General features: G+C 42.4%; 1 protein-coding gene across 1 annotated transcript in view; it reads left to right on the forward strand.

Annotated features, from left to right (window-relative positions):
- Positions 1-26005, forward strand: part of KDM5B (lysine demethylase 5B) — a 180275-nt gene that overhangs the window by 73480 nt on the left and 80790 nt on the right. Inside the window, exons 3-7 of the mRNA XM_077481154.1 lie at positions 395-517; positions 740-910; positions 5877-5927; positions 10910-11035; positions 11126-11222. Coding sequence (XP_077337280.1) covers positions 395-517; positions 740-910; positions 5877-5927; positions 10910-11035; positions 11126-11222 — 568 coding nt within the window. The remainder of the gene's footprint in view (positions 1-394; positions 518-739; positions 911-5876; positions 5928-10909; positions 11036-11125; positions 11223-26005) is intronic.

A 26005-nucleotide genomic window follows, 5' to 3' on the forward strand; every position in this document is an offset into this window, starting at 1 on the left:
TAACAGACACATGTTAGCTAGTTTTGATTTACATAAAGCGTTGACTGAATGTTTGTAATCCTTTGGGTGCTTTCACATGGGCTTGTCAGTGTATGGACTCTGCTTTGCTCAGCATGAATTGGTCCGCTGATAACCGCTGGGCAGGTGGATGACAGGTCTGAGTGAGTGACTGACTTGTATAGCGCTACCTATGCGAAATGAATCGCGCTCACTGTGTGGAGACAGACTTTTCACAGCCCCACTGTCCTCTATGGATTTCTGATGAAAACGGATCGCCTGTCCATTTTCATCCGATTCTCCAGACGGATGGAAAATTTCCTCTAATTTTGTTAAACTGTTGCACATGTGTTCCCAGTTACACCATGTTACAATGCACCCAACTCTCTTCCCACAGGCTCAAACCAGGGTGAAGTTGAACTTCTTGGACCAGATAGCCAAGTTTTGGGAATTACAGGGATGCACTCTGAAAATACCTCATGTTGAACGAAAAATACTCGACTTGTTTCAGCTAAACAAGGTAATAAGTCAAACTTTTTCACGTGTTTGTTTATTTTATTTTTTTCCTCCTGAAGTTGATGTGTTAAAATGTTTTATGTCATATTTTATGTCCTATTTTATCGTCATGCTTGCAAAACCTTTAATTATTGGTTGATGTGTAAATATGTCAAGGTAATGCAATTTTATTTCCCTCGTTTTTGCTTTATCCATTCTTATGTTTTTGTTTTTTTTTCTCTTGCAGCTGGTAACTGATGAAGGGGGTTTTGATATAGTCTGCAGGGATAGGAAGTGGACAAAAATAGCTGTGAAAATGGGATTCTCCACAGGAAAAGCCATTGGGTCCCACATTAGAGGCCATTATGAACGCATTCTTTACCCTTACACCTTGTTTCAATCTGAAACAAGCTTGCTGGTAAGTCATATTTGGGAATGGGTTTATATTTTGCAGTTCTTTCTGTGAAAATGTGAAGAGAAACTCGAGCCAGTACTAGCTTTTTGTTTTGGATGGCTTAAATCTGTATTAAACACAAACATTTGGCTATATAGTAGCTCCTATATTCCTTTTTCTTAGGCTTTTTTTTTTCTTTCACCTGGTGATGTGACCAGTAACATAGCACATGTCTTAAGCTTGGCCATACCTAGATTGAAATTTCAGCGGGGATTGACTGAATTTTGATCCATGTGTAGCCACTGTGGTTGAACAGAAGTCGATCAACCAAGCTTTAGGGCAGGGGTGGCCAACCAGACAAAGACCAAGAGCCACATTTTTTACCAAGTTACCGCAAAGAGCCACATCATACGCATGGGCACACATGAACATCACTCCATCCCTTCCTCATACACACATACTTTTGCTCAGCTGGATTTATTGTAAATGTCACACACTTTTTTAACACTACAAAGACCACAGGCCAGTCATTTTCAACAATGAACACTGTGTGCACTCTCACACAGACAAACTCTGTTTAACCAAATCCATAAACAATAATAGAACAATTTACAATACATACATGAAAAACTGCCCGTATGCGCATTTGACGAAAATACTGTAGCGACCCTGCAGTAATGTTGAGTGTTACAATGTTTGTTAGAGTTCTGTGATTTCCCATGGTCTTGGACTGCGTCTGCCTGGATGTGAGAGCGAGGGGGCGGGGGAGTAAGAGTGAGGGGTGAGCGGAGGTGTGTGTGAGAGCGGATGGCGAACGACTGGAAAAGAGTAAGGAAGAGAAACGAAGATTGTTTTTTGTTTGTGTTGTTTTGGCGTGGTTACGGCCAACAGTAATGGAGTTCTGCTGTTGTCAATAAATGACAGTTCTTTCGACTACTTCTCGTCATTCTTGCACGTCTGGCAGAACGCTACAATATGAACGTAAGAGCCGCATGGAACCGGGCAAAGAGCCGCATGCGGCTCGGGAGCCGCGGGTTGGCCACCCCTGCTTTAGGGCATCTTCACTCCACCTTGGGAGCAATGGAGACCCCTTTGGACAATAAAATTGTCAGTCTGGCGAGAGGGTAGTGTTACACTAGCAGATTTTATTTGGAGTTTTTGAGTTAGATTTTACATGTATAAAAGATGACCATTGTAAGCACCCCATCATTGTTAAATGGACAACTTGGTCTGTTAAATGCAATTGAAAAATAAGACTTAATGGTCATATCAATAGGTGAAAATAAAATAAATGGGCAAAAATAAAAAGAAAATGAGTGCAGCCACCACATCTACAAAGCATAATAGGTTTTTGTTTTTTTGGGGTTTGATACTGATTTAAAGTGCTGTTGCCATTTAAAAAAAAAATAATTAAGTCAGCCGCTACAAATACTGCAGCTGCTTACTTTTTATAATCGGACACTTACCTGTCCCAGGGTCCAGCGATGTGGGGGATCAAAGCCCTGCTCGTCTCCCCTTCCGTTTGGCAGCGCCGGCATTGTAACTGTGGGCGCCCAGCTGTGGCTTCACAGCCGGGCACCCACAGCACATGCGTGAGTGGCGCCGTGATTGGCTGCGGAATCATCTGGGACCTGTTACGTTTCCCAGATTGGCAAGAGGGGGCCATAGCTGAGCCCTACCTGCACCGAGCGGAAGTGATGTCACGAGCCCAGGCAGACTACAAGGGACCCCCTAGCAACAGCCATTTAGAGGCGAGTAACAAAAACATTTTTTTTTACAAATGTGTTTGTTTTTTATTTATTTATTTTTTTGGAACATTCATGAATTTTTTTTTAAAAAAATAAGGAAGGAAGGAAATGAGAAAATCTCTTCCCACTCTAGCCAAAAAGAGTTTTGGGTGAAGATCAAAGTTAACCTTGAAAAAAATGTATTTAGAGAATTCATATCTTAGAATTTTTAAATTTTTTTTTTTTAATTTTGTTCATATATGCTTGAATTAAAACTGTAAAAAACCTGTACAATCCAGTCTACAGCTAAAAAAACATATGCAGATCTTGCTTTCAGTGAAAACTAAATGTACAAAAATCATTAGTTGCTTAATAAAGGCTGCTGAAATTTTATTTAAAGTAGAATTTTAGACAAAACTTAAATTTTTTTTATTTCATTTAAGATAGAGTAATACGTTTTTTTTTTTTTTTTGGGTTTTGTTTGTTTTTGTTTTTTTGCCATCTATGTCTCATTGTGGAGATTTCCCTTCACTTCCTATCTCAAAGCCTAACAGGAAGTGCAGAGAAAATCTCTGCAAATTAAGGGTGTGCTTTGGGGACTCGCAGGTCAGCAGAACTAGTGGGGACAACCTCCCCAACATTTTTTTTCATTAATGTTAAATAGGACAAATAGGCTGTATCTCCTTATATTTTTTGTTAAAACCTCGGATTGCAAGCATCATTTGATGCAGAAACATGCTTGTAATCCAAAGCACTCCGTATATCAAAGCAAATTTCCCCATAGGAAAAAATGGAAACTCAGATGATTAGTTTCTCAACCATTTATTCATAATTCCTTCAGTAAATGTAACCATATTGCTACACTTAAAGGCACCTCTCTTCTCAGATGTGACATGACGCTACTGGTATATCAAAACGTTGCTCGTTTATCAAGTCAAAATTTATAAAAAATAATGCTGCTTGTCTTGCAAACCAAGTTACTCTAAATCCAAGGTTTTAGTGTGTGTGTGTGTGTGTGTGTGTGTGTGTGTGTGTGTGTGTGTGTGTGTGTATCTCCACGTCACCTCCAGAAGGTTTACCCTGCTTCCCGACAAGGCCATTTTTTGCAATACGGCACTGTTACTATATTTGACAAATGAGCGGTCGTGCAAATGCTGTACCCAAATAAAATTGTCACATCCCCCCCCCCCCACAAATACAACAAATGGAGCTTTCTTTTGGTGGTATTTGATCACCTCTGCCTTTTTTATTTTTGCGCTATTAACAAAGAGCCACCAACATAAAAAAAAAAAAAAAAAAAAAATATATATATATATATATATATATATATAATATATATAATATATATAATATATATATATATATATATATATATATTATTGTACTTTCTGCTCTTCCCGCCAGAGAGGTTATGATTATGTCTGATTTTTGATGCTAAAAGCAGTACAATTATTTTGCATGGAAAGTTGGCATTTTTATATTGTAGGCCTGTAATTCTTAGGAATAACTTGCTTATATAAAACAAAATCCTAAATTATAATATAATAATTATTCAATAATGTAATCAAATCAAAAACAATGAAATTTGCTCAGTTGCAGAATTGTCACTGTCATTACTTTCAGTGTTTGACGAATTTCCCCACAAATCACTATCGCTCAATTCTGCAAGTGATACTAAGTTATTATTTGCTGTTCTCTAGCTGGTCTAAAACCACTTTTGATGTAAAGCAACGCTTTTTGGTTGCTATGGACAATCTCCAGTTTCCAGGCAGAAAGAACAGTATTTATAATATAAAACTGCATGCAGGGCACTGGACAAAACCACTAGGGACAAAAGCGAGGTAAAATTGATACAGTAATGTAATCTGTAAGATAAGTGTACTGTATATGTATTGTGTTCTCTTACTTTTTGAATGTGGCGCCGTTCCCCATCCCCGTGCGTTGCAACTCTCACAGAGAACACAGCTTGGCACTGTAATAGATCTAGTGGAGGACAGCTCGTACACAGAGCCGGGAGACATCACAGGATCCCGGGGACAAGGTAAGTAACCTCTTACTGGATCCTGTGATGCAATCTCAAGTGTGGCTCAGGGTTAAAGCTTTTGGTACTGAAAATCCACCCGAGCCACACTCGGGATTACCATCAGAGAGGTTAAACACATCCAATAAAAAAGTAATAAACTTTCTTCATTAATTTAGGCCAAAATGTATTCTGTTACATGTTTTTGGTAAAATCCCTATAAGCGTATATATTGGTTTGCGCAAAAATTATAGCGTCTACAAACTATGGGATATTTTTATTCACTTTAAATTTTTTACTATTAATGGCTGCGATCAGCGACTTAGAGCAGGACTGCGATATTGTGGCGGAAAAATCGGACAACTGACACTTTTTTTGGGGACTAATGATGCTGGCAGGGAAGAGGTTAACATCAGGGGTGATCAAAGTGTCATCTGTGTGCGTAGTGTATTTCATTGTAGTTGGGTAGGTGCTTTTTACTAGTGGAAGGCATGGATCGGTGTTTCTGCTTTACAGGAACACAGGATTCATGCCTTCTGTACAAGACAGACTGCCATTCTGTCTGTGCATTAAAGGATCAGCGGGTGTCGCTGGTCAGCTCCCGCTGTGTAAAATCACAGTGGTAGCGAGCCCAAAGCACACATGTGCAGAATCCTGTATATATACGTGGTTCTGCGCAATTGCCCTGTAGCAGTAAATGTGCTGTGGGGTGGTAGGCAAGTGTGTGTGTGTGTGTGTGTGTGTGTGTGTGTGTGTGTATAAGAATACATAATAAAGCAGAATACATTTTTGCATATATTGATGAAGAAAGATTATTTGCAAAGTTTCATAGAAGAAACCTAGGAATGCTTTTTTTTTTATTTTTTATTTTTTTTTTTTCTCCCATGTTTTGGTTTTTATATAGTAAGAAATAAAAACATTGATTAAATACCACCAAAAGAAAGCTCTATCTGTTGAAAAAAATGATCTAAAATTAATTTTGGGTACAGTGTTGCATGCCCTAGTAGTTGCTCTTCAAAACATGACTAAATAATGGCCTGGACAGAAAGGTTGTTGAACATGTTTGTCTTCAAGTGATTTAAATTCTTCCTGTTCACTTAAATTGCAAGCTATTTACTCTTTCTTACTTTTGAAAGGAATCCAAAAGGATTCTTCAACCACACTGACTGTAAAATGTGTTGTTTGAAAAAGGAACACTTTATTGATGGCATCTTTTATCGCATCTTTTATTTCTTCTAAACAGTCTCCAGACACCAAAATGCCTGGATCTATGGATGATACAGACACGGATAAGGTATCTTGTACTTGATCTGGAAAGTTTAATGTTTCATACATAGCCAGAATACGATTTATTGTAAGTTTCAAGCTGCTCAGTTTTTTGTTTTGTTTTTTTACATAAAAAGTGAATGCTGTTCTTTATAGAACAGTCCTATTTTTAAATATATATATTTTTTTATGTCAGGATACCTTAGCAGCTTCCACCCATCCTACCCCTTCCACAGTCCTACAGTGAGCGCTGGAGGGACAGAGCACAGAGTGGTAACTGACACTTGCTGATCTTTGCTCAGAGCTGACCCAAGAACTGATCTGCGGTCTTTGATCGCTCAGTTCTCAGTGTAGAGCCAGCAGGGACAGCTGCATCCATCTAGGGCAGTATGTATCTTTTGGTTTTTGCAATCCCTGCACTACTTTTTCAACTGCTACAGCTTGACTTCTCCTTGGCCACTGCTGATGGGTATGTATAGACTGATTTTGCAGAGCTGCCCTTCTTTTAAAATGTTCATTTTGGTGACAGGGTCACTTCAAACCTTTTGCCGCCATTAACCTATATCACGCGTTGGCAGCAGCGGGTGGATTTTATACCGTGTGTGTGTAAATGTAGATGACAATGATCAGGTGGCTGCACACTTTTTTTTTTTTTTTATCACTCTCGGTATGTAGGTTCCAACCCCCTACACACTCCCCTAACTACAAACCATCTTGGATCAATGTAACCATATGTAACAATTACATTGTTACAATTTATATTACTTGTGGAATCCCTCTGAAACCTGAAAATTACTAGGTCTTATGCCGTGTGGCTGCCCTACTGCATTGTGAACACAGGACATCGCCCCCCACTTGGCATGGGAGACATTCAGATATATTTGCATCTTACAAGTGAATGCAAAACGTTCTCTGATCGAGGTGGAGAGGCATAGGGATAACATCCCATTTCTTTTCATGCATCAGGGGACACAGAGCCATAGTAGTTACTATGTGGGTTATAGGCCACCTTTAGGTGATGGACAATGGCACGCCCTAAGACAAGAAGTGCACTCCCTATGTAACCCCTCCCACTACTGGGAGTACCTCAGTTTTTTCGCCAGTGTCTAAGGTGTTGGTCACGAGTAAAGATGTGCTGAGCTCCACTTGAGCAATCCTTGCTGGGGCTAGCCATGCTGACTGATTCCATTCAAAGTGTCCTTTCATGGGCTAAATGAATGGTACCCGGGCCTCGTGTCCAAAGAAACAATGTTTTGCTTGCGAATGCTTCTCTTTTTAGAGAGCTGGACCCTGGGCTCCAGTACTTTTTGGTAGTAAGGCCATGAAGTATTTTTTACTGGCAGGGTGCTGTTGCAGGTCCAGGCTTGTGGGTAACCTGAGGTTCCCCTGTTCCTGAAGGTTTGGAGCCCACCGTGAAGGGTGAAGATTGGTTTTATCTCAGACAACCCTGCTGTGAGGAAAGGTAAGGGAGAATTTCTCAGGAATTTCTCCTATGTTTAATGTTGTCATGCCTATGTGTCACCACTGGGGGCTGTATTGAGCACTCACCGCCTCATGCTGGAAACAGAGCAGAAGCCTTAATTTCTCCTCTCCTCCGGCCACAAGCAGATCCTCTGGTAAGGAAGGGGGGTCTGGTTCTCCTCCTGCGCCCCCAATGTTAGTCTTTTTCCCCTTCGGGGTTTTGATATGCCAAAAGCAGTTTTCTTTTCTTTTTTAAAAAGGGACAGACCGCGCAGTCGCTCAGCGGAGGCTTTACCCCCACCCCCGCCATGTCTGCTGTTTCACAGAAAGCCTGAGCTGGCGCTCGCGTGGGAAAACACTTTTCTTTGAAAGGGGGGGGGGGGTGTAATTCGCGCGGGGGCATGGCTAAAGGTGTCAGATGCCGGCCACACATGGAGGAAGATGTTAAAGCACTATGTGTGTAGCTGCTGCTGGCTGTGGAGGGACAGCAGGAGGATGGCTTGTTTCAGGTTGGTGACACAGGCATTCCCTTTGACACATTGTACTTTACCAGGCTAGGATTAATAGCAGCTTATAGCGCTGGACTATAGCCTAGCAGTGTATATTCTTTTTGCTGGTAGTGCCTCTGCTTTATGCTTCAGGCTATAAGTGGTAATGGGACCAGGAACTCCTCTAAGGGTCTAAAGGGGTCAATGGTTTCACAATAAACTAAATCCATTTCCAAAAGAATGTCATCCTCCTCTGAGAGGGATGCAGCTGATCAGATTCACCCATCAGGGGGAACTGTTGCAGCTGCGCTAGACACTTCAGTCCCTGTATATATCGCACGAGTAGAGGTCGACCGATATATCGGCTGATATTTGCAGTTTTTTGAATTAATCGGCAGATTGTACTGATAAAAAGGCCGATTTAGAACTACAGCGCGACTTGGAAATGACTTCTGTAATAGAAGTCAATGCAAGCTGCTTGAGTCTTCATAGAAGCGACTTTCCTCCTCTCTGGGCAGTCTGCCAAGAAAAGAGCAAAAAGATGCAATGTTTACACTTGAATGAATGAACTCAACTCAGTTTAACCATTTACAGACTAAATATTTTCTAACACTTGTTGCTTACAAGTAAAAATCCTGTATTTTCTGCCAGAAAATCACTTGGACCCCCCAAAAATGATATATATATTTTTTAGCAGAGATCCTAGGGAATAAAATAGCAGTTGTTGCAATATTTCAAATGCAATTTTTTTGGGAAAAAATACACTGATTTAAAAAAAAAAAAAAACAGTAAAGTTAGCCCATTTTTTTTATTTTTATTTTTTATTTTATTTTTTTGTACAAAAGTTTTGACTACCTGTTTTTAATATATAGTGTTTTTTTTTTTGTTTTTTTGTTTTTTTTATCTAAATCATACATACAAGTAAACTGATTGGAGGTTTGTTTTGTTTAATAAATGTAAGAAATTTTCTGCATCACTTATGAAGGCTGCTTTCACACTGGAGTGGCAGGCGTTGATGGTAAAACGCTGCTAGTTTTAGGGGCGCTTTACCATCATTTTAGCGGTGTTATTTGGCTGCTAGTGGGGCACATATAACCCAGCTAGTGGCCGAGGAAGAGGTTAAATGTGCCCATGAAGCACCACTGCCAAATCGCATTGCTTGCGCTTCGGCAGTGGTGCCCATTCATATCAATGGGCAGGAGTGGCGGAGGAGCGGTATACATCACTCCAAACGTGCTGCTTGCAGGACTTTTTTTTTTAACATCCTGCTAGCGCATCTCCTCCGTGTGAAAGCACTCTCTTTCACACAGACTGCAGGGGAGCCATTTTGCAGGCACTTTACAGTACAACCTATAACGCCAACATGTCAGGAAAAAAAAAAAAAATTCTAAAACCATAACTGAGTTGGAAAATGGATCACACCCCTCGTAAAAATGACTTGTAAACTCAATCAGGTGTAGCTAATTGCCTTCTCAATGGCACACAAAGCCATTTCTCGTTCAGCTATGATCATTTTGATTAGCTCAGCATGAAAAGAGCTTTCCTGGAGCATTTCTGTCCCTGGTAGTGCAGCTGAAGCAAGCAAACTATATATGGGTGGCAAGGCACTGTCAAAAAAATCTCCGGGATGAAGTTGTGGACATGCACAATTCAGGAGATGGATACACAAAAAAAAAAAAAAAAAAAAAAAACTCAAAATGCCTAGAAGCACAGTGAAGTCTATTAAGAAGTGGAAGGTATTTGGTACATACCAACCCTCCCTGGATCAGGACCTTGCTCCAAACTGGTAGAGCAAGGAGGAAACTGGTCAGAGAGGCTACAAAGAGGCCTACAGCATCTCTGAAGCAGTTGCAGGAATTTGACAGAGTGGTAATTGTATGCACATGACGACAATATCACAAATTCTCCACAAATGTGGCTTGTATGGGAGGGTTGCAAAGCCACTCCTCAAAAAAGCCACACGCAGTCACAAATTAGCTTTGCCAAAATGCACCTTGAAGATTCTGGGGCCACATGGAAAAGGTGTTATGGTCAGATGAGCCTAAAATTCAATTTGGCCTCAACACCAAATGATATGTCTGGCGGAAATCCAATACAGCTCCCCATCTAAACACCATTCCTGCAGTAAAGCATGGAGGTGGTGATATCCTGTTTATAGGGGTGTTTCTCTGCAGCAGGGACTGAAACGCTTGTCAGGATGGAGGGACTGAAACACTTGTCAGGATGGAAGGAAAAATTGATGGGGGAAAAATACCATCAAATTATTGAGGAAAATCTGCTGCCCTCTGCCAGAAAGTTGTCAATAGGAGGAAGGTTTAGTTTCCAACATGGAAATGACCCAAAGCCACCCATTGACTTCTATAGGCAGGCAGATATGTGTCTGCTGACACTCGCCTGCCATCCGGTCTGACAAGATCCGTTCAAAACAAACGGATGGCGATATGGTTGCCGTCTGTCCAGCAGATCGGATGAAAACGGACAGGCTGTCTGCTTTCATCCAATCTCGCCATAGAGGACAGCAGAGCTCTGACAGGAGCGCAGGAGGAGGGCAGGAGCCGTGAGCAGAGACTGACCTGTCATCCACAGGCTCAGTGGGGATCAACGGAACGATCCCAGCTGAGCTAGAGTCCGTAAAAATGGATCCTTAGTCCTTTTTAGAAGGAATGATCTTTAGTTTTATTTTAATTTTTTTCACACAGACCCTAGAGAATAAAATGGCGGCTGTTGCAATATTTTATGTCACACTATATTTGCCATGTGGTCTCTCAAATGCAATTTTTTGGGAAAAAATACACTTTAATGAATTAATAATAAACTAAACAGTAAAGTTAGCCCAATTATTTTGTTATAATGTGAAAGATAAACTTAAGCCGCAAGAATCGTGAGAGAATCCTGATCTTTATTCTTATTACAGCCATAATTGTGCAGCTCTAGTTTGCATAGTCTGGGAACAGGTTGGTTTTAATGGATGTTTTGTGTACATTTTTGAATCCTATATCATTGCTTTGCTTTTGATGTGCTGTATATTCATCTATTCCACCAATTAATCTTTATATTGCAGAAGCCAAATCTTGCTCCAGATGTGAAAGACAAGGAATACAAACCTCATGATATCCCTCAAAGGCAATCTGTCCAGCCTTCAGAAAGCTGTACCCCTGCTAGAAGAGCTAAACGTATGAAAGCAGAGGTGAGAACTATGGAAAGGCATACAGGCTCTTCTGTTTGTATGTAAGCTGTGTGACAACTTTCATTATTAAATATGATTTTCATTTTTAAGGCTGTAAGGGTTAAAACAAAACCGGAAGACACACCAGACTTGAAACCTCGAAATTTGCGCCGCAGGATGGGATCTACGCCTTCTCTCTGTGATAATGGTAAAATAGTTTTTTTGTTTTTATTTTATTTTTTTAACTATCATCATGCGTTGCCTGGCCTTAATCAGCAGGCATAAAGGGCCAATAATGAGGGCTTTTGGGGTAACCAGCCTGTGGGTTCACAGGAGCTTTCAGTATTTATTGGTGCTGTTGGCGAGAGCTAACAAATTGTTTAGGGAGAGTTACCCTGCTATACTGTGATCTTCTATGGTAATACAATCCAAAGCATTTCGGGTTCAAAACTGTTATGAAAAAAATTCTTACTGTACTAGATTGATCTTTGTTGCATTCTCATCCTTGTAATACACTACAGTTTTCAGAGTAGGAGAGACATTTTGACAAATCACACCCAGCATCTGAAGGCCAGCTTGTCAAAGCTGCTAGTGCTTCAGTGGCTCTTCTACTAGCTGCCCCGTTTTGATTAATTCACGATTTGCACTATCCCAGAGTGGCAGACATCTAGCCGCCATTATATTTACCTTCACTTTGAACAAAATGTGTATGTTGTTGTACTACATTTTCAGAGTCATTACACATTAGGACATCTGCGAAGTGGTTGCATAAACATGGGTAAGGATGCTATGTCATTTACTGTGCACTAGGTGAACCTTCTAGTAGCTGGGCTGATGCAGAATGGGGCAAACCTCTAGAGTAAGTGGTGAAAGATAACAGCTTGATCACCATAACCACATCCTTGTCATTGGCTACGTTTTCAGCATCGGGACCAACAGGCCCTCCCAAGCATTCCAAAGCATACGCAACGTTCCAGGCAAAAGTGCAGTGCTTCAACTTGAATGCCGGATGGGCAAGAGCCAATCTGAGCCAGAGCTATTGGAAATTCCCCAGTGCAAGAAGTGGCTCACCTTATGCTAGCTGCGGTCAAACAATATTGTGCGTGACAGAAACCTTATTGTGCAGTGCTTCCTTTTAAAATTGTTCTGAATGTGCTTCATCGGGCATCAGGCGTGGACACTTTTTTTTTTTATTTCTCATACCTGACCATGGCTATCCTGGCAACAATGTAGCGCCAACACCAGCTGCCTTCTAACCATTTGGTATGTAGTCAAAAACCCACATAACCTTTCAGAGACACGAAGGTCTAATTTCTAAAGTTTCAGTACAGGACTGTTCTCGTGGGTAAGCTTTTTGTTAACTGAAAGTGCTGATGCTATCCATGTGTTCCATGAGCAGGAAGGCCCATATTGTGCAGTGTCATTCCTGTCTTGGCAGCCTAGTGGACTGTGCTGTGAATGGTAACCAGGCAATCAAAAAAAAATGACATGGATAGTAAAACGTAAAACAAAAAAAATAAAATAAAAAAAAGGAACGTGGGCACAATGTGACGTAAGCGTCAAAGACCTGGAATGATCTGGTGGTCTGAAGAGAAGGGGACCCAACTGTTGGTGCAGAAGTAACAAGAAAAATGATAATAAAAGTTGAAAAGAAGCACAAACATGCAATTTTAAAGAAAACCTGACCAAGCCAAACAAAAAGAAAAACATTGACAATAGATGTTTGGATAAACAAAAACCCCCAATAAGAGACCAGTTCATCTTTAAAGCTAAAATACGGATGAAAATAAAGTACTAGAAGTGCAAAAAAGAAAATTCATCTATATTTACATGCAAAGTTGTAAACATGCATTCATAAATGTTGCTCAATAAAGTGCCAAGTAAGGTATACAGAGTGGATATTTTCAATTAACCAGTTCCTGACTGGCGCACGCCGATGTACGTCGGCAGAATGGCATGGGCAGGCATATTGGTCTATAGGTACGTCCATTTTTAAATGCCGCCCTGCCATCGCGTGCGCGTCCCCGCCGGCACGCTTGCGTGCGGTCAGGACCCCCGTGAGTCCGGTCGCGGGTCCCATGGACTCGATTGCCGCGGGGATACCCGCAATCGTCTCCCGGGGCGGCTGAACGGGGAGATGCCCTTGTAAATAGCATCTCCCCGTTCTGCCTAGCAACAAGTGACGCTGATCTCTGCTCCATGTGATTGGAGCAGAGATCAGTGTTCACGAACACAAAGCCCAGCCCCCTACAGTTAGTAACACGCCCCTAGAAACACTTAACTCCTATACTGCCACCCCCTGGTTAACCCCTTCACTGCCATTGTCATTTACACAGGAATCAATGCATTTGTATAGCATTGATTTACTGTATAAATGACAATGGTCCCAAAAATTACCGATGTGTCCGCCACAATGTCGCAGTCGCAATAAAAATTGCTGATCACCGCCACTACTAGTAAAAAAAAAATTTATAAAAATGCCATAAAACTATCACCCATTTTGTAAACACTATAACTTTTGCGCAAACCAATCGCTTATTGCGATATTTTTGTTAAAAAAAAAATGTAGAATAATACGTATCAGTTTAAACTGAGGGAAAAAAATGTTTTTTATATATTTTTGGGGATATTTATTATAACAAGCAAAAAATTATGCGTTTTTTTTTTTTTTTTTTTTCAAAATTGTCTCTCTATTTTTGTTTATAGCGCAAAAAATAAAAACCGCAGGGGTGATCAAATACCACCAAAAGAAAGCTCTATTTGTGGGGAAAATTTTGTTTGGGAACCACGTCGCACGGCCGCGCAATTGCCAGTTAAAGTGACGCAGTGCCGAATTGCAAAAAGTGGTCTGGTCTTAAGCCAGCAAAATGGTCCGGTCTGAAAGTGGTTAAAGTGCCAATTATTCTGTTAAAAGCATAAAAAACTCAAGTAATGTTCACTCAAAATAACCAATCTTCAAATGTGGCATAAAATTGGTAAATGATATAGACAGAGAAATCCCAAATACTGGTGGTGACACATGTGCTTAATCACAGTCGGAAAGTACTCAAAGTGAGCCCTTGTCCCTCTACCATATATATATTGATGAAACACTCACCAGATGAAGAGACCCCAAAATGAGGTCTAGCCACGTATTAGTGGGTAACACCCACACTGTGGGTATGCAGTTAACACTCCCTTCACAGGACCCGTATGTTAGATGTGTCCTCAAAAAAGATCACCCGATAATGCGGCCGGTTGGTTGTCTTTACTCATTAACCAGGCATATTTTATAAAAAAGAACACAATCACTCATTGCGTAATTTCAGTGTGTGAGTGCTTGCTTGGAATGCTTGTGAGGGTCTGTTGGTCCTGATGCTGAAAACGTAGCCAATGACAAGAATGTGGTTATGGTGATCAAGCTGTTATCTTTCACCACTTACGCTAGAGGTTTGCCCCATTCTGCATCAGTCCCAGCTACTAGAAGGTTCACCTAGTGCACAGTGAATGACACATAGCATCCATACCCATGTTTACGCAACTACTTGGCAGTTGTCCTAATGTGTACACAACGCTGAAAATGTAGTCCAACAACATACAGTCATGGCCAAAAATTGTTGGCACCTCAGAAATTTTTACAGAAAATCAAGCATTTCTCACAGAAAAGTATTGCAGTAACACATGTAGGGTAGGTGCTCCTGCGCTAAAAGGGAAGAAGGGAATCTGCATACGTTTTTATAGGTGCTGCATACACCGTCAGGGCCAAACTGATGCCCAAATGTGTCAAAAGGCATACATTTAATAAGTGGTGTTGCGCTATCAAGTGCTTAAAAATGTATCGACTTAAAGCATCCAGGGGTCTGGATCAAATACTGTCTCTAAATTGAAAGTGAAAATCTACAGAGTATATAAAAACATATATAAAAAATATAAAACATGTATGTGAATTATATAGAATTGGGCAGTAATTCTAGGCAAATAAACAGTATATAAATACTAATCAGTGCCATAAATAGATGTGCAAAAACACAAACAAGTGCAAACAAGCAAATGTATAGCAAGACTATGCAAAATATGCAATGTGCAAAATAAATATATCCCAAAACGGGCCGTGGAGATTTTAAACAGTCCACGGTGCTAGTTCCAGGGTGGATACAGAGGCATAGAGAAACCGGAAAAGACGGTCAAGTACGAGCTCGGCGCTCGTTTTTACATTGTACATACCTACATATGAAATGTGAGTTATCAATCAATTTTAATTTAATAAACCGTTGTTTGATTGAAAATACTACACTATGGTAGGCTCTATATCCCCTTCTTTATACCTTATTGCATTGAACATATGAGATTGATACAGCGTGAGAGAGAATGGAAGGACTGCTCAAGGACCCCCCAGGCTTTTACTGCATACCCAATAAGGGACGTGCAGGAACATCACAGCTTGAAAGAGTCTTAACCCCTTCCTCCTTTTCTACATGTTGTTTACGTTACAGCAGTAAGATAATAACCTAGCACAGCCACGAGTGTCAATAGACACTGAAGAGTGTATTTCCACACAAAAGTCACACTGTCATCTGGAGAACATTATAATTACACCCAGTGTCTTTGAAAAACACTGCAACATTTGCACTATCTAGCACCGTGGACTGTTTAAAATCTCCACATCCCGTTTTGGGATATATTTATTTATTTTGCACAGTCTTGCTATATATTTGCTTGTTTGCACTTGTTTGCGTTTTTGCACATCTATTTATGGCACTGATTAGTATTTATACACTGTGTTTATTTGCCTAGAATTACTGCCTAATGCTATATAATTCACATACATCTTTTTATATATTTTTTTATATATGTTTTTATATACTCTGTAGATTTTCACTTTAAATTAAGACCGTATTTGATCCAGACCCCTGGATACTTTACGTCAATAAATTTTTAAGCACTTGATAGTGAAATTATCCTTTAGGAGCGCAACACCACTTATTAAATTTATCCCTATTGCAGTAACACATGTTTTCCTATACACGTTTATTCTCGTTTGACATATGTTTGGGGTCGTTGTCCTGCTGGAAGACCGAAGATCTCGGACACAAACCCAGCTTTCTGACACTGGGCTCTACAGTGTGACCCAAAATCCTTTGGTAATCCTCATATTTTATGATGCCTTGCACATATTCAAGGCACCCAGTGAGAGAGGCAGCAAAACAACCCCAAAACACCATTGAGCCTCCACCATATTTCACTGTAGGTACTGTGTTTTTCTTTGTAGGCCTCATTCCATTTTTGGTAAACAGTAGAATGATGTGCTTTACCAAAAAGCTCTATCTTGGTCTCATTTGTCCACAAGATGTTTTCCCAGAAGGATTTGGGCTTGCTCAAGTACATTTTGGCAAACTGTAGTCTTGCTTTTTTATGTCTCTGTCAGCAGTGGGGTCCTCTTGGGTCTCCTGCTATAGCATTTAATTTAAATGTCGATGCATAGTTTGCGCTGACACTAGTGCTCCCTGAGCCTGCAGGACAGCTTGAATTTCTTTGGAACTTGTTTGGGGCTGCTTATCCACCATCTGGACTATCCTGCATTGCAACCTTTCATCATTTTTTTTTTTCTCTTCCATCTAGCTGCAGTGCCATGGGTTGCAAACCTCTTGATAATGTTGCTCACTGCGGACAAAGGCAAATCTAGGTCTCTGGAGATGGACTTGTAATTTTGATATTTGTTGATATTTTTCCACAATTTTGGTTCTCAAGTCCTCCAACAGTTCTTGTCTCTTTTCTGTTGTCCATGCTTAGTGTGGCCCACACAATGCAAAGACTAAGTGAATGTCTCTCCTTTTTATCTGCTTTCAGGTGTAATTTTTATATTGCCCACACCTGCCCCAGGTGAGTTTCAAGGAGCATCACATGTATATCTTATTTATCCACAATTTTGAAAGGGTGCCAAGAATTTTGACCAGCCCCTTTTTGGAATTTTGTGTGACATTATGTCCAATTTGCTTTTTCCCCCCTTTTTTTGTTTTGTTCCAATACACACAAAGGGAATAAACGTGTATAGCAAAACGTGTTACTGCAATACTTTTCTGTGAGAAATACTTGATTTTATGGGGTGCCGTCAATTATGGGCCATGACTGTACATTTTGTTCAACGTGAAGGTAAAAATAATGGCGGCTAGATACCTGCCACTCTCGGGCAGTGCATATCATGAACTGATAAAAAGGGGCAGCTAGTAGAAGAGCCACTGAAGCACTAGCAGCTTTGACAAGCTGGCCTTCAGATGCTGGGTGTGTTTGTTTTTTGTTTTTATTTCTCATGTACTCTGAAAACTGTAGTGCATTACAAGGATGAGAGCGCAACAAAGCGCAATCCTAGTACAGTAAGAATAATTTTTCATAACGGTCAACCATTCAAAGCATTTTGGGTTCATAACTATACATTTTTTAGGGCTTTTGTGCTGGCAGTTAGTTCAGCTTTGTACTGGACAACAACAATTGCAAAATACAGCTAGAATTAAAACCTGGTTTGCTAGGTATGTTAGATGTGTCATAAAAAAGATCACCCATAATGTGTCTGGTTAGTTGTCTTTACTCATTAACCAGGCATGTGTTATTAAAAAAAGGAACACAATCGCTCATTGCGTAATTTCCCAACATAATGTTCTTTTAATACATTTCTTAGTCTACTCAAAAGTAAAATGAATACATCAGGCAATCAGAAATTACTGTCCTGCACCCCGACGGGTGTGCTGACATCACCGTGGTGTCATCCAATCCGATGTATATTTTGTCTCAATAGACTGTTACAGGGGCAATAGAGACAAAGTGTATTGAAACGAAAAGTATGTCTGGTAGGAGGACCTAGCGTTGGTGTCAGCACACCCGCCGGGGCGCAGGACAATAATTTCTGAATGCCTAATGTATTAATTTTACTTGTTAGTAGAATACTGTTCTTTTAATTTATTATGTTAGGGAGTTGCGCAATGAAGGATTTTGTTCCTTTTTCTCTTATATTCACCGACCGACGCAGCTCCTCTCTGTAACAAAATTGGTTGTCAGCCCTATCACTGGAGATAACTAGGCAAGTTGTAATACAACACTTCAGAACTTTTAGTTCCGCCCAGCGGGCGGTCCCTAGGCTACAACTCCACAGCCTACTCTAGCAGAACTTGTTTTTTCTTGCCTAGTGAGGAGATAAGACCTAGGAACCCTGCGGTCCCATAGGTCTGTTTTTTTTTTTTTTTTTTTTTTTTTTTTTTTTGTGCAGAAGCTTGGCTTTTTGCACAAGATGAATGATCCTGTGATCTTCTATCAACAGCCGGCTGGGTGACCGGCTGGTTCACTTAACCTTGTAGTCGCCCCAGTCCGGCCATCGAGCGTGTGCAGGTTGCAGCCGCGGCTCGGCAGGCCACGACATACCTCGGCTCCAGAGGTGGTCGGTGAGCTTTATGCTCCGGGGCATACATATGACCGGGCTACTGATGTCTGCGTCACAGTATGCCGAGGCCAGTAGTCTTCCCTGTACTGATCAGGAGCTGGCTACCGTGGAATGTCTCCCAGCTTCAGGACTGGTAAGTACAGCTCTCCCTGCCTGTCAGGGTGGAGCAGCTGGGCATGCCCTGGTAGGTCTATTTGGGGGGCCCCCCTGCCCCCTCTCTTCTCTCCCCTGTCCCTGACTCCCTCCTTCCCCCCCCCCCCCCCGGTGGGGGCTGTACATGTGCTGAGCGGTGTGTGTGTGTTCCTGGGCTCTCACCTGGGGGTTTTAGCTGTGCTGGGTCCTGCAGCTTATCCGTCTGGATGCTGTGTAGTGATGCCCCTGTGTGGGTGCAGCGCCGTGCCTGCCACATTTTCTCTAGTCCCCCATAGCGATGTTCGGCGGCCATTTTAAGTATGGGCAAGGGTCAGACTGACTTCTGGCGACCATTTTTCTGGCGATTCTCTATTGATAACACGGCGGCCATTTTCTTGTAGCCGGACCACGTTTTTGTGCTCTAGCAGCTGCCCCGTGCCCTCTGCTTCCTGTTCGGTCATCACAGAGCACTGGGGAGGTTATCCTGTGTTCTGAACATGTGTGCTTGATCGTCCACAGATCATTCACTGATCGTGTGACCGGCCAGCCACCGACACAGGTTTTTGCTATCTCTGCATCTGGGAGCACTGGGGATTATCAGGCATTGCGGTAATACATCGCGGAATGGCCCAGGGTGGTGTGTCCAGCCGGTTAGAGCGCCGCGGCAGGAGGGTGGGACTGTCACTGTCTTAAGTGCCCTTCGGGTGGCAGACAGGGTAGGGTCAGCATGGCTTCAGAAACTAGTGTTTCTTCCCCCGAAATCCAGGCAATTTCAACCGGGTCACCTGTCCCTATGGATACCCTTACGGCAGTCCTCAATTCATTCGTTGCCAAGATAGAGGCAGTAGGTGGGAAGAAAGGTGCTAAAAAGCTTTTTCATCCGCCCGGTGCTTCAACAAAACGTCCCCAGCCTGACAGGATGCCCACAGATGGTCTAAAACGTCCCTGGAACCGCAAGCCTGCGAACAAAAGTGCTACCGCATGAAGGTTTGCCCCTACCCATGTCCCGGGTGGGGGGTCGCCTTCAGGAGTTTGCAGCCCGGTGGTTCTCTTGGTTATCCGACCAATGGGCCTGCAATCTGATTTCCACAGGCTACAAGATGGAGTTTCACTCTTGGCCGCCAAACAGATTCTTCCCCTCCAGCATACCCGGTTCGCCGGGAGGCCCTGTTGGGGTGGTAAGGGAATTGCTGAATCGAGAGGTGATTTACCAGTTCCGGAATCGGAACGCTTCCAGGGATTCTACTCAAATCTGTGATTCCCAAGAATGAAGGGGTACATCCGATCTTGGACTTAAAAGCCCTCAATCACTTTGTAAAAGTGCAGAGGTTCAGAATGGAATCAGTTCAGTAGTTGCTGCACTCCATCAAGGGGACTCTCTGGAGTCCTTGGACATCTAGGATGCGTACCTGTACATACCCGTATGCCTTCGGCATTAAAAGTTTCTGTGTTTTGCGGACTGGGAAGCCCATTACCAGTTTGTGGCTCTTCCCTTTGGTCTGGCATCAGCCCCCAGAGTCTTTACCAAGGTACTGGCTCCAGTATTAGCGTTGCTGAGACAACTTGGGATCGCGGCCGTGGGATACCTGGACAATCTCCTCCTGAGAGCATCTTCCGCCTCAGAATTAGAGGCGGATGTGGCGATCACCATGCAGGCCCTGCAAGAATTTGGGTGGCTGTTGAACCTAAAGAAGTCGGTAATTGTGCCGACCCAGCATCTGGAGTACCTAGGTTTACTGTTGGACTCCAGGGAAGCAACCGTTTTTCTCCCTTCAGACAAATTGCAGACTCTCAGGTCTGCGGTAAAACTGCTGATGCACCGCAAGTGGTCGTCGCTCCGGATTTGCATGCAAGTACTGGGACTCGTGGTAGCCTCCTTCGAGGCAGTACCCTTTGCCCAGTTCCACACCAGAATACTGCAGAAGGAGATCTTGTTGAAATGGGACAAATTTCAGTTGTCCCTGGATCGACTGATCCAGGTGAGCCAGCCAGTCAGGGACTCCCTGATCTGGTGGTTGAGGTCCCCGGTGATTCAGTCTGGAAAATCGTTCCTTCCTCTGAATTGGACAGTGATCACTATGGACGCCAGTCTATCCAGCTGGGGTGGAGTGATGGGGATTCAGTCGGCTCAGGGCCTCTGGTCGACGAAAGAATCTGAGTTGCCGATCAATCTGCTTGAATTGAGAGCGATCAGGCTGTGCCTCCACACATGGTCGATGTGTCTTCAAGGGCATCCGATCAGGATACAGTCGGACAACGCCACAGCGGTGGTGTACATAAATCACCAAGGGGGGTAAAAGAAGCTCAACCGCTGCTCGGGGGGTCACTCACATACTTCGGTGGGCAGAGCGACACGTACCAGCCCTGTCGGCCATTTACATCCCAGAGGTGGAAAATTGGCAGGCGGACTATCTGAGCTGCCAGATGCTGGACTCAGGAGAATGGGCATTGTATCCGGTGATATTCAGGCTGCTGTGCCTGAAGTGGGGCACACCAGATGTGGATCTATTGGCCTCCCGTCTCAATCGGAAGGTGCCAAGATTCGTGTCCAGGACAAGAGATCCGTGGGCAGACATGTCAGGCATGCTGGTGGCTCCATGGGATCAGTACCAGCTGATCTACGGCTTTCCTCCACTGAAACTGTTGCCACATCTGCTTCGCAGAGTGGAAGCCGAGGGGATTCCAGTAATCCTGCTTGCCCCAGATTCGCCTCAGCGGCCCTGGTACGCGGCCCTGGTGCGTCTGGTGACAGACGCTCCCTGGCGACTGGACCTTGAGATAGGAGGTCCTCTCACAACCGCAATCTTTCATCCTGCTTTACCATCGCTGGCTTTAACGGCATGGCTATTGAGAGCCAGGTGTTGAGGAACCAGGTCTGTTGGACTCTGTGATTCCAGCTATGTTCAGGGCACGGAAATCTTCTTCTCGGAAGATATACCATCGTAGCTGGAAGGCCTACCTCTCCATGTGTGAGGAGAAAGGGTGTAATCTGCGTTCCTTTTCCATAGCAAGGATCCTGCTGTTTCTCCAGCAAGGATTAGACCAGAGATTGGCATTGAGCACCATCAAGGGGCAAATCTCAGCCTTGGTTGTCTCCCCCCCAACGACCCCTGGCATCGCACTCCTTAGTGGGTACCTTCGTTCAGGCGGTACGACATGTTGTCCCTCCATTGCGCCCACCGTTACCCCCATGGGATTTGAACCTGGTGTTGTCGGCACTTCAAAAACCACCGTTTGAAAAGAACAGGGAGATTCCCCTGTTGACTTTCCCAGAAAGTGGTATTTCTAGTGGCCATCACATCAGCCAGGAGGGTTTCGGAATTGGCGCCCTTGTCCTGCAAGCCGCCTTATCTGGTCATCCACAGGGATAAGGTGGTGTTGCGTCCGCAACCATCTTTTCTACCGAAAGTGGTCTCGGCTTTTTCATATCAATGAGAACATTGTATTACCATCGTTGTGTCCTAAGCCGAAGCACCCCAAGGAGGTGGCCCTTCACGCTCTCGTTGTGGTTAGGGCTCTGAGGGTGTATTTGTTTGCCACGGCTCCCTTTCGGAAGTCAGACTCACTGTTTGTTTTGGTGGCTGGCCCAAAGAAGGGTATGGCGGTTTAGTCGGCCACCATTTCCAGGTGGATCAGGCAGATTGTAGTACAAGCCTACACCTTGAAGAGGCAGGTGCCCCCCTTTCCGGTCATGGCCCACTCTAGGATTTTTAAAACGGCTTACCTATAAAATCTTTTTCTTGGAGTACATCATAGGACACAGAGCTCCCGCCCCTCTGTTTTATGGGGTGAGAGTATATTACTTGTATTGCTTGGCCAAAAAAACTGAGTGTTCCTGGAAGGAGGAGGGGTTGTATAGGGGCGTCAACTTCCTGTATTGGTTATACCAGTGTCAACACCTGTAGTTAAGCCTATAACCCACCAAGTGATTACTTGAGACTGTGTCCTATGATGTACTCCAAGAAAAGGATTTTTACAGGTAAGCTGTTTTTAAAAAATCCTATTTTTTTATTTTTACACATGCCTGCTTAATGAGTCATGACAACTAACCGGCTTCAAGTGATCTTTTTGATGACACATCAAACATACGGGTCCTGTGAAGGGACCTGCATACCCACAGGGGGGATGTTGCCCACTAATGCTTGGCTAGACCTCATTTTGGGGTCTCTTCAGCTTTCATCATCTTTTTTTCTTTTTTAAAAACTTTTTTCTTTCATATATCTGCAGTATCACATTTCATCATTATCAATTCCTTTTGTTTCTTTCATAGTAATAAATGCACACCAAAAAAACAAGAATAAATCACTATACGTTTCATTTCGCCTTGAAAAACACCAAAAGCTAACAACAGTTTTTTTTTTTTTTTTTTTTTAAGAGGAAGAGACTGGAGGGAACGAAAGAAAAGAAGCAAAAACTTCCTCCTCCCCATTCCCCCTCCTTCCACCCCTCTCCCTCCCCCTTCAAAGGAACACGAGTTAAGATACCCACTTACCCTGGCTGCAGCCTCTGCTTCCTCCACTTTTCCTAGGTTCCATAAGTCCTGTCTATGCCCCTCTTATACATTCATTACCATTAAGAGTTAATGAGTTTAACCATCCATCCCAGATTCTATATTTCTGAGGCATACATTAATTTTTCATATGAGAGTAATTGATTTATCGCTTTAAGCCATTGATCCCTTGAGGGGGGTATTTGTTTCATCCACTTGAGGACGATTCGCTTGTATGCCATAAATGTTTCTTGTAGACAGGTCTTGGCATATCCAGTCAACCTTTGGTTCTCCATCAGTCCCAGCAAGCAGACCTCCTGAGTAAAGGGGATACATTCTCCCAGAACTTTTGACAATATATCCAAGACCTGTCTCCAATATCTACTAATGTCTGGGCCAGACCACATAAAATTCTTAAAGCCGGCCTCTGGTAAACACCTTGCACATTCCACATTCTACGTTTGTCCCATTAAACTTAATTTGTGGGGTGTCAGGTAAGCTTGATGTATTATATATAACTCTATCAATCTATTACTTGCAGGCAACACTACCAAGTGTGATTTACATGCCTCCTTCCAAGTCTCATCTGTCATAGATGTACAAATCTTTTGCCACTTCCTCTTAATCTGGAGCGGGGCATCCCATGTCTTAACCTGCACTAAATATGTATATAATTTAGATACTAATCCCCTTGGTCCCTGGGTTGTTAATATTTCAGTCGGGGGGAATTTTGATATATTAATACTTTTAGTACTAAATTGAGCACCTAGCACATGCCTTAGCGGTAACAATCTATAGAAATTCTTATCTGTTAGGTTATATTGTGTTTAAAAAAAAAAAAAAATCTAATGAGCATATGATATGCTCCCACTTTGATAAACTTGTTCCAGCTCCACTATACCTTTTTGCATCCAGAATTATCTTGTAGTTTACTTAATTCATCAAATAATGGATTATTCCACATGGGTAGTTCAAATGAGATATCTTTTTTGAATCTTGTTAATTTTTTTGTCTCTCACCATACCGATCAAATCAATGAGAGCATGGGGATCTTAACCCTTGGTAATTGTGTAACAGGTGCTTCTCCACCCCCAAACTTTGTTCTTGTATAAGCCAGTTACGCAAATGGCTTAATTGTTCCACTAGATAGTACAGATACATATCTGGCAGAGCCAATCCTGCCTCTGTTTTTGGGCGCTGTAATGTTGTAAGTTTTACTTTACACCTGCCTTTGGCCCATATAAATTTTAGTGAATTGAGAGTTTAAGCTTTTTAAAGATCTTTTTTGGAACTACCGCTGGGGAATGTGAAAAATATATAAACACTTTGGCAGTAAAATCATTTTAATTGAATGTATTCTACCCACCACCGACAGTGGTAGGTTACTCAGTTTTTCAGCTTAGATTTAATATACTCCATCAATGGATTAACATTTGCTGCCAGTGCATCCTAAGGTTGCCTTGTTGTATAGATTCCTAGAAACTTAAAGGAGTCCACTATTCTAAGTGAGGAATCCTATCCTTTCCTCAATTTCTGGTTCGTGATTCAGTGGCATAAGGAAAGACTTCTGCCAATTAATCTTAAGCCCTGAATACTGGCCAAAGATGTCTATTATACTCATAGCTTTTGTCAGGGTGTTCTGCGTATCCCGCATATAGAGTATAATATCGTCCACATAAAGACCAACTATACTATGCTCCAACTCTCCCCTGGTATTCTTCAGTCTGGCGAAACCGTAGGGCCAGGGACTAATTTGTAATGGCAAATAAAAGGGGAGATGGTGGACACCCCTGCCTCATGCCCTTGAATAGATTTATTGATGGGGTCAGTATTCCATTAATCATTTTGATCTCGGGTTTGCATAAAATATTTTTACCCATTGTTTAAATCCATTGCCAAACCCAAACTTCCCCAGTGTTGCCTGCAAAAATCTCCATTCCACAGAGTCAAAGGCTCTGGCTGTATCAAGAGATGCCAGAACCCCTGACTCTCTCTAATATATTCCCTCATTTGTGCCACTAGTTGCGTTCTATGAATATTTATCGAAGTTGATTCACTAGGTATAAACCCTGTCTGGTCTTTCTGGATTATAGATGTTATTAAAGTGTTTAATCTTCTAGCCAGTATCCTTGTAAGGATTTTGTAATCAGTTTAACAAGGATATTGGCCTGTAAGAGTTGCATTCATGTGGGTCCTTGTCTGGTTTTAAGATTAACATTACTGTTGCCTCATACATTGAATATGGGAGTTCCCCTTAACAATGGCCTCTCTATATACTCTAGTTAAAATTGGGGCTATCTGATCTATATATCGACTACACTTCCTGGGGTATCCCATCTGGTCCTGGGGATTTACCAGTAGCTAACAATGAGATTGCCTCCCTTACTACCTTCTGCATGAATATCTAATCTGTATACCTTGCTAGGCACTTTATTGAATAATATTTATGGATACACATGTTTAAAGCTTTACAAGTATATATGGGTGAATTTTGCACTTGTATCACTTTATTCTCATCGGTGTATGAGCATTACATGATTTTGAATACACGTTTTGTTTGATTAAATTTACAGCGCAACACATTTTTGTTTTAGTATTGGAATGTGTAATACAGTGAGTGCAGCTGTTTGTTCACCGATTTTATCACAGCACTTAGCGCAGATTATTTTCTTTTTGTTTCTTCTGTTGCTCTGGGGGTGAAAGGCAGTGACTATGACGTTAAAGTGTTCAGTTTTTCCCTCCCCTTGTCCACTTACTAAGACCCCTTTCACACCACACCGCACCTTGCGTCGGCGGTAAAACGCCGCTATTTTTAGAGGCGTTTTACCGCCGGATTTGCAGCGCATTTTGGCCGCTAGCGGGGCGCTTTTACCCCCGCTAGCAGCCGCGAAAGGGTTAAAACCGCCGGCAATACGCCGCAATAGAGGCGTTTTGCCGGCGGCATTACAGCGCTGCCCCATTG

The sequence above is a fragment of the Lithobates pipiens genome, unplaced genomic scaffold (assembly GCF_037356315.1).
Source record: "Lithobates pipiens isolate NorthernLeopardFrog02 unplaced genomic scaffold, aLitPip1_a1.2 Scaffold_16, whole genome shotgun sequence".
In the NCBI taxonomy this organism is placed as follows: domain Eukaryota; kingdom Metazoa; phylum Chordata; class Amphibia; order Anura; family Ranidae; genus Lithobates; species Lithobates pipiens.